This window comes from Ammospiza caudacuta, chromosome 9 (assembly GCF_027887145.1).
Source record: "Ammospiza caudacuta isolate bAmmCau1 chromosome 9, bAmmCau1.pri, whole genome shotgun sequence".
NCBI classification, from domain to species: domain Eukaryota; kingdom Metazoa; phylum Chordata; class Aves; order Passeriformes; family Passerellidae; genus Ammospiza; species Ammospiza caudacuta.
In genome coordinates, this window is record NC_080601.1 from 25,652,562 (window position 1) to 25,665,562 (window position 13,001).

A 13,001-nucleotide genomic window follows, 5' to 3' on the forward strand; every position below is an offset into this window, starting at 1 on the left:
AGGCTCTGTGGATATTAGAGATCATTACTAAACCAGCTTCCCAAGTGAAAAGGCAAGGACTGATTTAATGAGGCCACCATCCAAATGACATCTCCTAATTTTCATTTATTCTACTTCAGATTTTTTACTTCTCCTTATGAAAAAGCTGTAGAAAAAGGTAAAAAGCTAAACTTCTGCAAAAGGAGAACTGCAGAAACTGGCTGTAGTCTAGGTAAGCTGGATATTCACTTGCTTTTAGAGGACTGCGTAGGAGTGGAGGAAGGAAGGGGAAATCAAAGCCTGCCTGAACCCAGAGCTCCTGCTCTAAAGATGCCTTTTACTTTTTCCATGTATATGATCAAGTCCCAGATGAATATTATAAACTCAACTGCTTTGTCCATGTGATTAAAGGCCTGTTACTGGAGATGAATACAGGCAAGCTGGAACCTTCTGTCTAATGAGCAATCTTGTCCTCTTGCTTGTATCTAGTTGTTCATTGTGATGCTACAAGGTACGGCTGTGTGTAATGACTCTGATGACACAGAAAACTATGACCTCTGAGGATAAATGATCTAAAAAAAAGAGGGAGACAGGTTTTTATGAGAAGTCCCACTGCTCTCAAAGCCATTTGTTCCTGAATAGTTTGAGAACTGAAAGGCTGCTCTGTAGAAGGGCTCTGGATTTGCTCAGTGTTTCTGTGGCATTGGTGCACCTGGCAATGACTGCAGAGCAGAGACAATTTCACATGTCCATGCCCCATAGGACATGAGTACCATGTCTTTGTATCTGCCTCACTATATCCAGAAATTTTATTTGCTGATTCTCTGTTGGCTACAAAAAAGCAAAATCTAGAGAAAAGCTCTCACTGCCTGTGTATTGTAGCCTATTTTCTTCTATATTTTGGTTTTGTTTCAAGAATAAATAAACTTCTTGAGATGTCAGACTTGATTCAGATATTGCATGAGTGTCTTGTCTTCTTCCTCATCTCCCAGAAAGTAAAGCATATTTTCCATATGTAACATCAATCTTCAGAATACTTTGTAATAGTTTTTTTGGCTCCACTGCTCATGGCTTGGACCTTGTCCATTCCATACAAACCTGCCACTGTCCCACATAAAGCAGTGGGCACAAAGGGCGTATGGGCTTTTCTAAAAGATGGGCAAGAGAAACCAAGAGCTTGCTCTATAGCTTATGGCTCAGCAGGGGAAGAAGTGTGAATGTAGAACAATACATCCTCTGTATGATGAGCCTAAAGTTCTTGGGTAGCCTCAGAGTGCAGGAGGCAGGTGACTTTCTGTCTGTAGGAAGATCTGTGGTATTCTGGTGACATGCGCCCCTGCTTAGAGGTGTGAGGAACAGTGGCAGCTTTGTGTTCTCTGCTGGGCACCAGCAAATAGTGTTCAGGATCAAGAGTGGCTGTTTGCACCAACAGTCTTACATCTTAGAAATGCTCAGCATAGCTCACCAGCACCTGTCTAGTTGCTTAAAAAGTACAGAGCTCATGTGCAGGTTCGGGGGCCCTTAAGTATTTCCTATCTATGTTCACTAGACTTTTGGCCATCTTCTCTTTTGTAGATTCCATACTTCCTTTTCCTCAGCTCTGGGTTAGAAAAATGCCAGCAATGTACTCTGCTTTTTATGTTGCTGGAGAAGCTTCACTTGTAGCTGTGCTGCTATATTAAGCCCTGCTTTTGCATGTCACCTGCTACTCCAACTTGACTTTTCTTGAGCAGACGTTTGTTTTTGTTGATATGTTTGCATATGGAATTTTGTTTTCTTTTTCTGTGTGAGGTTGTTTTGTTTTGTTTTCTTCTCCCTGCTCCTGCATGCTCCCAACCCGCTATCTGTTTGCAGTTTGATGCCCTGGATGGAGCTGGATGGCGAATATCTTTACCTGTCTCAAGCGGAGAACATCCAGGCCTACCAGCTCTGTGCAGAGGGGACAGGTTTGCAGCGTCACCCTCAAGCCATCTTCTCTGGCCACCAGGAGGACGTGTGTCGCTTTGTTCTTGTCAACTCCCACATTGTCAGTGGAGGGGGGTAAGTTGGGTGATGAAGGAGCCCGAGAGTTTTGTTGCTGAAGTTGGAAAGATTCTGTGTAACTCCAGCCCAGAGCAGAGGAGCCAGTTTTGCTACACAGCATCCTTATGCTTGGCTGTGGTCAGCTGCTGTTGCTTCCTTTCTTATAATTTTGGTTCTGGCTTGAAAAAGCTTCTCCTGCAGCAGTGAAGGAGCTGAGTCTCATACTGTTGACCTTAAAAGGTGTCCTTTGCTCTGCAAACTTGTGTGGATGTCCACAGGATTGTTGAATCGGGAATGACTGATCAGGCAAACCTGACTGCTGTGCATATTTCATTTCTTTCCCTGTTAGAGCCAGGGTAGCTGGACTGTTCTAATAATCAGTACTGCTGGTTAGCTGGGACTACAGTAGTGCAGGAAGTTTTCTAGAGACAAGTGTGTGTTTATTAGACCCACTGATATAATTGTGGAGAGGGGAGAAACTGCCAGGCCTTCCAGCACACACACACTTCTCCAGTTCATTTTGCATATGACTGGACTTTTACACTTACAGCAAGTGATAGGACTTTCATTAATGGCTAAAACTTTAAAAATATACACAACAGTTAAGCACAGAATTGGGAGAGACTAGCATGGCCGTCTGTCCTGGGTGCTGTGGGCCTTTCCACTGTGAACTATAGACCAAAATTCAGGTGAAAATGAAGGCTTGCATTTAAAATTCCAGTAACTGTGTTGGTTGGAAAAGGTCTAAATGTCTGGGTTGTTAATTCAAAGCACAGCACCCTGCATGGCTGCTCTGAAATGAATGAAAAGCTGAGGCTTGGACATGGGTGAGAATGTCCTCTCATTTATTCCCTTACTCCAGCCACTCAGCATACAGACAGGATTCTGGCAAGCTCCAAGCAGTAGGAGGAGGAATGGCTGCTTTGCTAGAGTTTCTGCAGCTTAACACTAAGTGAAGGGTGGAAAGATAGCCAGGAAAATTTTCATGTGCATCAGATCAGGCTTTAACTGGCCAGATGTGGAATTGCAAGAGAACAGGTGATGTGTGAAGAGTGGAGGGTTAATAATGCTGCATGAATTTCAGTCCATCAGAGACCAGTTCTGGACTCTTTGTAGCACTCCAAAGCATTAGTGGAAGGTGCATGTCCAAGAGGTACAAACTCCCTGCCTGTGGGTTTGCTTTTCAGGGATGGAAGTATTGTCCTTCACAAGCTCCATGGCTCCTACAGTGTCAAGTTCTCTGCACATGAGCAGGAGGTGAACTGTGTGGACTTCCAAGGCGGCCTCATTGTCAGCGGCTCCCGGGACCGAACGGCGAAGGTGAGCAGGGAGAGTTTCAGCAGGTGCTGCTGTAGAGGTCACTTCAGAGGTCTTGTGCCATGAATATTTAAGTGTCAGCAGAACTGTTGTGAGCCCTGTACTCCTTGCAGGAGGAATGCTGACTGTCTTGGCTCATGTCTCTGAAAAGATGCTTGCTCTGCCAGGCTTGTTAGAAAGAGATTTGGCAGTAATTTACAGCATTAGCTGCTGGCTTAAACTTGGAATTGCAGAAGGTAGTAGCTGATGTTTTGCTGCTTTCCCTGTACATCCATCTACACTGTAGTGGAGATGCTTGCCACTTAATGTGAAATTTGCTGTATGGATTTCAAACCCATCCTTGTTTAACATTGCAATGTAGTTTAACATACTCTCTGTTATATATTCAATCTCTGTAAAGGGTAGGATGGTCTATTTCCAAATCTATGGTTATTTACTAATTTTTTGGTTTAGTTATCTGTGTGGGAGTTTTCTTGGTTTTTTTTGTTTTTTTTTTTTTTCTCCAATGGTTCTTGGAGAAAAAAAATGGAATGAAGAATGGAATGGAATGGAAAAAGACAGGAATGAAGTCAGACTATGAGAATTCTTTGCTCCCATTTTTCTCTTCCAGCTGGCATCACTGGGTCCTGTCACGTAATTTTTGGCTATTTCTTTTTGGGGCAGGACCTTGTTGATTTTTGTCCATCTGGATCTGGTTGGCAATGCTTTGTTCTTGTGTGGACCTGGAGAGTTGTTCATCTGAGCTGTAATCAGCTCTGTTTGATCACTTTAGGAAGCTCTACACACGTTTCACCCTTATCCTGCTAGCATGATGCAGTACCTGTAGTATCTTCACAACCACTTGTTTCATTGTTGGAAGTGGTTGCTGTGTGTTGAATATGTTGGTTTTTGCTCTGGGTAGGCTGATAGACACTCTTGGTCCCTGGTTTATATCATAGAGCATTCATGAAATAAGAGGAAAACCAGCTAATTGCTGTTTTATAAGAGGGGAAGCTGAAGCAAGGAAAGGCTTAAATGTCTCTTTCAAGGTTTTGTAGGAAGTGTGTGAAGCAGCATGGCCCCATTTATTTTTGTTGGTCCCTCTGTACAGATGTACTCCTGAGTAAAATCACTTCCAAATAAAGGAAGCAATGTTCCAATGCAAGAGGCAATTTTGGGATTGCTGTTTGCCTCCTGGGAGCAAGACCTTGATGCTGCTTTGTCTCACACTTCAGCAGTGCTGCTCCTCTCTGGTCTGTGGATCCTCTTTTCTGGGAGAGTGCCTTCTTGCTGCTTCTCTGACAGCTGGAGGACAGACATCCTCGACCTTGAGAACAAATTCCTGAAGCCCAGAGGGGAATTTCAAGCTGTTTTTCTTAGAGCTAGTGTGAGATCTTGCCCACACAGTGCTCCCTGCAGCATATACTCTGGGGATGTTCTCCTCTTATTTTTTATCATCCTTTTGTAGGCTGTCTTGTTTGCGTGAATGAGAGTCTTGGAGGGTGGAAGGGAATCCCTACCAACCTTTTAAAGGGGCTCTAAGTGTCTAAGCTATTGAGGGCTCTGCTGAGTGTTGATTAGGACTAAGCCCTGAAGAGCTGTTAATGTACATTCCTGTGTGATAGGCAGCAGATAGTGTGCTCTGAGCAATATTTTTAACCTGTAGGAGATAGGGGTGCCTTAAAGGAGTTAAGCTTTTCTGCTGCTTTTGCTGACACTAGGTGCTAAATTCCCCACTGACAAGAATAGCCTGCAATCCTGGGCATTATCAACAAACAAACAAATAGGGCACTCTGTGCTTTGAAGTCCTGAAGCAAAACACTGGGGGTTGGTTACAGACAACTGGGGGGCTTGAGTCCTGTGGGCCAAGAATGATGGCAAGGTGGAGAAAATGAGGGCCACTAGCAGAGGCCCCAGCAAGAATTTTGGGGCCTTTATTAGGACCCAGAAACAAAGGGGTGAACTGGTGGAAGGAGATGTGTGTGTTTGCACTGTTGGGGGAGGGAAGGAATTCTCTCATACTGTCAGTGAGCAAGGGCAGCCAGTTTGAAAGCAGCTTGGGGTACACTTGAAAAATTTAGTCTAAAGGGGGGGGTCTTATAAAAGAAGATTATTTTACAGACTGGTGAATGATTAACTTTATAGTTAATAGTAGCATCCCTGAAAAATTTCCATTAATAAGTCTTCCCACACTGTTCAAGAGAACAGATTTAAACAAATCCTAGTTGTCATTTATTTAACTACAGAAGATGAGGAGTTTGTGTTGAGTGCTGCCCTTTGAGAGCAAGTGGTGATGGGGGTGCTCTCTGTTACCAATGGGTAGAAGGTCATACTTATAAGCTGACTTCAAGTGCTTGATTCTGCCAGCAATTGAAGGCTCTGCTTCCCAAAATAAGTAATTGAGGGAGAGGGTCTGTGGGAGGATAAGCATGACAGTTTGGGCAGCTCTTCCAGCACAACATTGGCAGGATGCATCCTACCTTCTGCAGTTTTGGGTGATGTGGCATAACATGCATCTCTCTTTTAGGTTTGGTCCCTGACTGCGGGCAGAGTTGGTCAATGTCTACATACAGTGCACACAGAGGATCGAGTGTGGTCCATTGCTATCAGCCCATTATTAAGGTAATTTCAATTTTCATCAGAGAGAAGTGAAGGAGTTGCATAGGCTGTGTGTCCACAAATCTTTGTGAGGCACCAATGTGACGGTTCAGGAACTTGATTTGTGTGGAGGCTGATCAGGTGCTTGTGCCTGCAGCAGGAGCTCAGGGGAGAGCATGTGGTCCTTATTTCCTATACCAGCAGAATAATCCCCTTGTAAAGAGGCCATGAAGGTGGCCCTGGGTTCCTCTTAGTGCCACAGGTGGGATCTGTTCATTATTTCTTGAGGAAGGAACGCTGACTTGCTAATTAGAAACAGTGAGCTGGATCCTCTTGAGATTTTCTGTGCTGAAAAGATGCCAACTTGTATTCTCATTCTCTGGCAGAAGAGATACTGAGCAAAAAGTTCCCTGCTTGAGAGCTGCGTGCAGTGGTTAGAACTCAGGTTTTTTTGAACATGTTGAACTGGCAAAGATGAAGTAGAGTTCAGGGATGTGGTTTTCCAGCCTATGTTGCCTGTAGCTCTGTGCTTCTAGTGCACAGAATGCTACAAGTACAGCTTCAGTGTGGGAGGCAAGGGCAATACATACACCAGTGTCTTCCAAGGTGTTCTTTGAAGTGCTCCTGTTATTGAGGAAGTGAAAATCTGAGAAACTCTCACTGTTAAAATCTTGCACCAACCAGCAGTGATCTGTCTCTTTGGTTCCCTGTTAAACTGGCCTGCATGCAGGAGAGGTTCTTCCTCAGCATACCTCAGAGAAGAGGGGAAGAAGAGCTGCTATTGCTGCTCATGTGATGTCCACAACTGCTGAATTTTAGGCTTGTGCAAAACCAAAATACTGTCCACAACTGCTGTCCTTGTTAGATTTCCAAGCTTGTTTTGCAGGCAGCAGAAACTCAGTGGAACAGAACTAATGGCTTTATCAAGAAATGGCACTCCAGGTTTGCTGTGATTTTGCTGTTGCCTTGTTCCTTTGCTCTGAGTGTTTGAGACAATTAGTGTTTTTGAAGAGGTGCCACATGCATTAATGCTGCTGCAGGATGTGAGAGAGAAGCCCTTTGCTGTCTTCTGTGCTGCAAGGTTCCCTTTTCTGGCTGACAGGCTCAGGCTCAGGCACTGTGGCTGGTTAGAGGCCAGTGGCATTCTGCTTCCTACTCCTAAGTGATGACCTACTGCCGTGGCCTCTTGTCAGGATGGTGTTCCTCTCCCCGGTGTGCGTGCTTGTGCACACTCTCTGTCACAATATTTACCCTCAGTCTCCCCACCCCCCCTTTCCTCCCTGCAGGGTGATAAATTTGAGGTGGTGGAACAGCTAACCCATGAACAAGTGGGCTTAAATTGTGCACTCTCATTTTTTATGAGACCGTGGACTGTACCAGCCTCTCCCACTAGCCCAGCCTACTGCACCCTCCCCTTACCCCTCCATATTTTAGGGAGGGGGGTGTGGAGAATTAGAGCCAATTAGCCACGTCATTAATTCTTCAATTTGACGGCTGATATAGCAGGGCCTGAAACACGCTGCTGACCTCATATAATGGGAACCCTGCTCCTTAACATATTGACGATGGGAGAAGTTAATTAAAATTCCACAGAGAGAAGGTGTCGGCTAACCTATAAACCTGTCGATTCTCAGAACAAATCGCAGCCATCCTAGAAGAGAGAGAGGATCAGAGCAGGAGGGCATGTGGTGGGGGTTGGCCAGGGCAAGGGGCAGGGGAGATGAATTTTTCACTAATAGGTTTTATTACTTGCTGTCTAATGAGCATGAGTATCAAAAAGATAATATCTGGTTTCTAGGAAAGTCTGCTTTGGGGAGCTCTGTGGTTTCTGTTTTATTTGCAAGAGCCCATATTTCACCCATATGCACTCCTTATGCACTTATGTCTAAAGCTTTTCCTCCCTTGCAGTCCCCATCCTTGTAGCCAGAGCTTGGATACATTTGTTCCCCAGTGAGGCTGAACATGGCCTATAACCTCCACTTCCTCCTGAACATTTAACATGACCTTCTGATTTTCCCTTCTCAATTGTGCTGATGTAAACTGAGATCTCCTCCATAAGGACAGGTAGTTCTACTGCTGTATAACTGCTGGAGAATCAGGCACCAACCACCTAAGTATTTTGGCCCATTGCTGCTAAGAAATGGCAGCTGTCTCTACTATGGACACACAGAGCTCAAAGCAGTTCTGTGCAGTGGGGTGGGAGCAAGGAAGGCTCCTCCATCTCTAGCCATTCAGAATTCCTTTGCAGAAGCTGTAGTTTCCTGACCTGGAAGTTTGCCAGGACTTAGACTCTCTAGAGTAGTCAGGGTGGTATTCTTACTGAACTTCAGTTGTTAATGGTCTGAAACTTTTCATCTTTTCAGTGATATCTTCCTCTGTGTGAAGCTTCTTACAAAGTATCCCATATGCTTCTGACCCACGACTGGGTTTTTGCTGTGCCTGCTGTAGTCCTGCACTGCTGGGCTGCTACTCTAGAGAACAGTGCCTGTACACTCAGGCTAAATGTTAGAGACTTGTTCTCTCAGAGCACAGCTCCTCTGGTTTCAGGCATTTTCCCATAGGTATTCTGTTTTGATTTGTCCATAGTTTCCTTGTGTCACTACAGAGATCATCCTGTAGATGTGCAGAGCTGGAGGAGGAGGCTTCCTTGTTCTTAGTGTAGTGGTGCTATTCTGGATGTTTCTAGATCTGCAAACAGAATGATTCCTGTAAGAGAGATTGAGTAGGGGCAAAGATATTAAAAGGGTACCAAGAATATTGGATCATCTCTTCATACTGTGCTGGGGAAAACTGTGCTTAGTCCTTTACATAACTTTTTCAGCCATGGAAGTGTCTTGACATCTATGTGTGTTGTTGGAGCTTCATTGCTTTGGGGATCCCTAACAGTGCTCTGCAGGGTAATGGGGATGGGAGGGCATTGTGTTCATTCTGGGTTTTCAGCAAGTCTGCAAAGTTATGCTGGTTGGTGTGCTTTGAATAACAGGTCACACACTGCATGTCTCATAAGTGACTAGAGGAGACTCTGAGAGAGTTCTTAAAGAAGGATACTTAAAATGAGGGTACCTCAGCTTCTTTCAGCCACTCGTTTAATTGATCTCTGAAGCTGTCCTTTTTCATGGCTTAGTAAAATGCTGTACTTACTCTGCTGTGTACCCTAAACTACATCTCTTAGCTGCTCATAATCCTCTTCCCCCACGAGTTCATTTGCCTTTTGAACTCTGCATCACGCAGATGTTAAACTTTCATTTACTGGTGCTTACTGCAGTGACTTATGTGTGCTCAGGGACCAGGGCAAGCTTAAGTGCAGTGGACCAATTCAAATGTGCAAAGTGAGGCAGACTCAGGAGTTTCTGGTAGAGCAGTGGAATCTTCATGCTTTGTGGTTCCCTGAGGTGGCAGTAGCCAGGGAAGAGATGGGAGCAGTGTACAGTGTAAACTGGAGGGGAAAGAAAAAAGTGCACCTTCATGTTAGGTTCATTATTAATCTTGGATCCAGATTTGTTGTGTTGAATTTAAAAAAGTACTCAGATCTAAGCTGACTTCTCCTGCCAGGCCTGGCCACTGGCATTTGCTATTTTCATTTTTAAATATTTAAATATTTATCATGAGATGCTGTACTCAAAGCATGTCAGATTTTAAAGGAAGCAAAGAGAAGACAGAGGCACAATGTGCGACTGTAGATGAGCAGCATGATGCCAGGTTTCAGCTGTAGGTAGAGAGCTAGAAAACCCTTGGTACACTTTGGGGCAATCATGAAGTGTCCTACTATGACAGAAACATGCTTTGGGTGTGTAAGCCCAAGAGACAGTCTCTTCTTTTCTGATTCTGTCATAAGTCTGCTGCAAGAGATGACCTCTCCTTGTGGATATTGCCTTGATGAAGTGCAGGTTAACTGCAGAGAGAAGGAACGTTTGTACTGAAGACTAGCTGTCTGCATTGGATGTTTAATTTAAAGGAAAATATGTACTTACATGAACAGCTAAATTAAAAAAGCCAGACTGGCTCTTCTGTTTATGCAGTGTTGTAGTTGAGACCCAGCTCCTGTATTTGAACATGCTGATTTTAACCTAATTGCCTCTCCCATGGATTATTATGAGGAAGTAATATCTGAGGAGATCTCTGCTTCTATGGACAACTTCAGGCAAATTGAAAAACATGCCCCAAACTCATTGGGGAAAGGAAGGAAGAGAAAGGTTACTTTACTGAATGGGCCTCTCTTCCATTGGGAGCGATCAAAATGATTAATTCTCAGGGCTTCTTTTTAATGGTTATCTAGAAACTTCTTGTGAAAGTGTAACAATCTGATCTTGCAGGTTGCCTTAGAGCAAAACAACCCACTTGAATCAGAGCAACTTTGCAGTGGTTTTAACTGTGCAACTGAAGTCCTAATGGGTAGGTAGAAGTTAAAATGTTGGATAATGTTCCCCTGCTCTCATTTCTTACTCCGATTTTATCAGCAGGTTTCTCCTACTGCATATCAAGATGAGCTGTTGGCCGTTGTGTGCTCTCCTTTGACCTTGCTTTGTGCAGTTAACCTCTCTGAGTCTGCTAGTACTTGGGAGAGGTAACTGAGTTTTGTTGGGGTTTGTGCATTGCCAGCAAAACAGCCGGCAGCAATAGCTCTGCTGTCCTTGGGGATCTTCCTAGAGCCTGGTCGGTTTGAATAATTGAGAGGGGACTCTGACCTGCAGCTGTTTCTTAAGCAGGGCAGGAAGAACCTGCTCAGCTGTGAGATCCCAGAGTGGACGTGCAGAGTTAGTGGTGGCATTAACTGCCATCTTTTACTGACCTCAGAGGGCGATCTGGATGTGGGTTTCTAGGTATATGCAATAGTCATAACTGACTTGGTGCTCTTTCACCCTAAAGCTGAGGAGCAGGAAATGAGTATCAGTTTCTCCCCTCTGGAGCTAAAATGACACCTGTGTCTTATCCATTTGCCCTGACTGTTCCCTTGATGTTAGGAGGAAGAAGACTTTGTTTTACCTTCTTTATTGTGTGGTAATAACTCTATTTGGTCTTCTTCTGGGTGAACACATAAACATGCATGTCTGTTTTCCCTCTCCTCTAGAAACAAACAAATATGCAAACATTTCTATGAAGTGAGAAACTGCAGCTTACCTTTCTTCACTTCAGTTTCTTTCTTTTGCCCTCTAAAGCTCACGTGATTGATGGCTTCCTCCCTTTTTGTCACTTTTGGCCAATAAGCTAATGTATATATTTTCTGTGACTGTGTGAATTGACTCACTAGTGGTTGCAAGCAGGTGAGCAGGTTTTGGGAGGCAGTAGCTGACTGAGTTGGAACGCAGACATCTGTTTCTAATTGTGTTGAGCTGTGTTGCATATTGAATTTTTTTTTCCTCCCCCTGTAGTTTTTTATCATTTTTCCCCTTGCTTGAGGGGAAAGTCTGTCTCAGAAAGCTTGGAGGAAGCATCTTTCTTGTGCTGCATGGTTTGCACAGGAGAATCCATGACTGTTTAATCAATGTGACCGAAGAAACTTAGTTGAGGGGGCTGGCAACCTTATGGTTTGAGGTTTCCATTTCCAGTTTGTGATTGTTTTCTCTTTGCTTTTTAAGTTCGCAGGGGGAGAAGGTAACTTCACCAGACCTTGGCTGCTGTTTACCTTTGCTCGGTTGTGCAGTGTGCCTTTGTTTTTCCACCTTTGATCAGTGTCCTGCCAACAGATAATTTAGCAATTGCATCCTAGGGTGGAAGTGTGGAGTTAATGTTAAAATTAGGGTTTTTTTCCTTTCCTTACTTCTGTGGCTGATGGAGCAGAGAAGAAGAGAGGGGAGGTGAAGTGGGCCATAAATTCTAGACCTGGTGATTCTGTTCCTTGTAGAGAAATGAAAGCCTCTGATGTCTCTTCAGCACTTTCATTAACATTTAAATTAAGGGTTTGTTTTTCAGGTGGCTTCAGTCGAAGCCCTTTCATAGTCTGACACATGGAGGCTGTTCTCTCTCTCCTTTTCTCTCTCTCTTTCTCCAGCTTGCATATCAGTGTACAATAGTAATCACTGTTTTATTTTTTTTTCTGATCTCTCAGGAGGGCAGCGACCTGACAAGCTGTACCAGAGGTTCAAAGAGAAACAGAAATGGAGTGCAAAGGTAGATGAGCAGGAGGATGCCAGGTTTCACTCCTACAATTAGAGTGGTGTCTGTTCCCTCCCCGCCTTTCAAATGACTGCTTTTGGGGGCGGGAAAGGACACAGAGGGATGGACCTTTCTTGTACGGTGAGAGCCCCAGGTGCAGATGCCTCTAAGCAGGCTCAGCTTCCACCGTTACTCCTCCCAGATGAGGCTGAACCTGTCACTCAGAGGATGCAAGCTCATGCCCTGAGGTGGGAAGTGAAGCTGTAGTGTCCTAAGATAGCAGCCTGGCCCCTTCTAAAGGAGTGTTGATTCACTCCGAGGACAGCAGGAGACTGGCCCTCAGCCTGCCATTGGCATTTGAAAGGAGGGTGATAGTGGAGGATATTGCCCTCAAGTAAAGGCAATATCTGTCTTTTGTGCTGCAGGCCTTAAGTAATGTCTGCTCTGAGCACTGCAGCTTACAGTGTCTGAGATGTCAGTTTGGATCTTGGCTTGCAATGACCTAAACCAGACCATGCCTTGCCATGGCTAAGCAGTTTTTGGTATAAGAGAAATTGGTTCAACATCCAGAAAAAAAAAAAAGCTGTTTTCCAACTGCTTCAACAGTTGTGTAAAAGCCAAGGAACAAAGGTATAGTTTTAGGAATGTCAATGACTTGCAGTGGAGAAGCAATGTAGTAGGATTTGTGTAAAGATATGAGTCTTTGTCCCAGAGCTCTTTTGAAATCTTCCACTTCTCTTCTCTTACCCAGCTGGTCACCACTGGTAGGCTCTTACCTTCTGCAGGCTGTCTGACAGGAATGGGGGGCTCCAGTAGCATTGCACTGGTATCTTTTAGCTAAAAGACAGAGGAAAATGAGCCAACACGTGAGCAGTGTTTAGCATAAAGAAACTTGCAGCTTGGTTGCTGTGACTGTTCCACTTTCTATGGCTTCACTATACTACCACCCCAAATTTGTTTTCCTTTCACTAAGACCTTCATCCAGGTGGGCTTTAAAGAATGCCAACAGGATG

At 44.4% G+C, this 13,001-nt stretch overlaps 1 protein-coding gene across 2 annotated transcripts in view; it reads left to right on the top strand.

Moving 5' to 3' along the window:
- Nucleotides 1-13,001, top strand: part of FBXW4 (F-box and WD repeat domain containing 4) — a 59,533-nt gene that overhangs the window by 12,211 nt on the left and 34,321 nt on the right. For both annotated transcript variants that reach the window (XM_058810522.1, XM_058810521.1), the window contains exons 3-5: nt 1,834-2,019; nt 3,189-3,321; nt 5,825-5,919. In XM_058810522.1, coding sequence (XP_058666505.1) covers nt 1,834-2,019; nt 3,189-3,321; nt 5,825-5,919 — 414 coding nt within the window. The remainder of the gene's footprint in view (nt 1-1,833; nt 2,020-3,188; nt 3,322-5,824; nt 5,920-13,001) is intronic.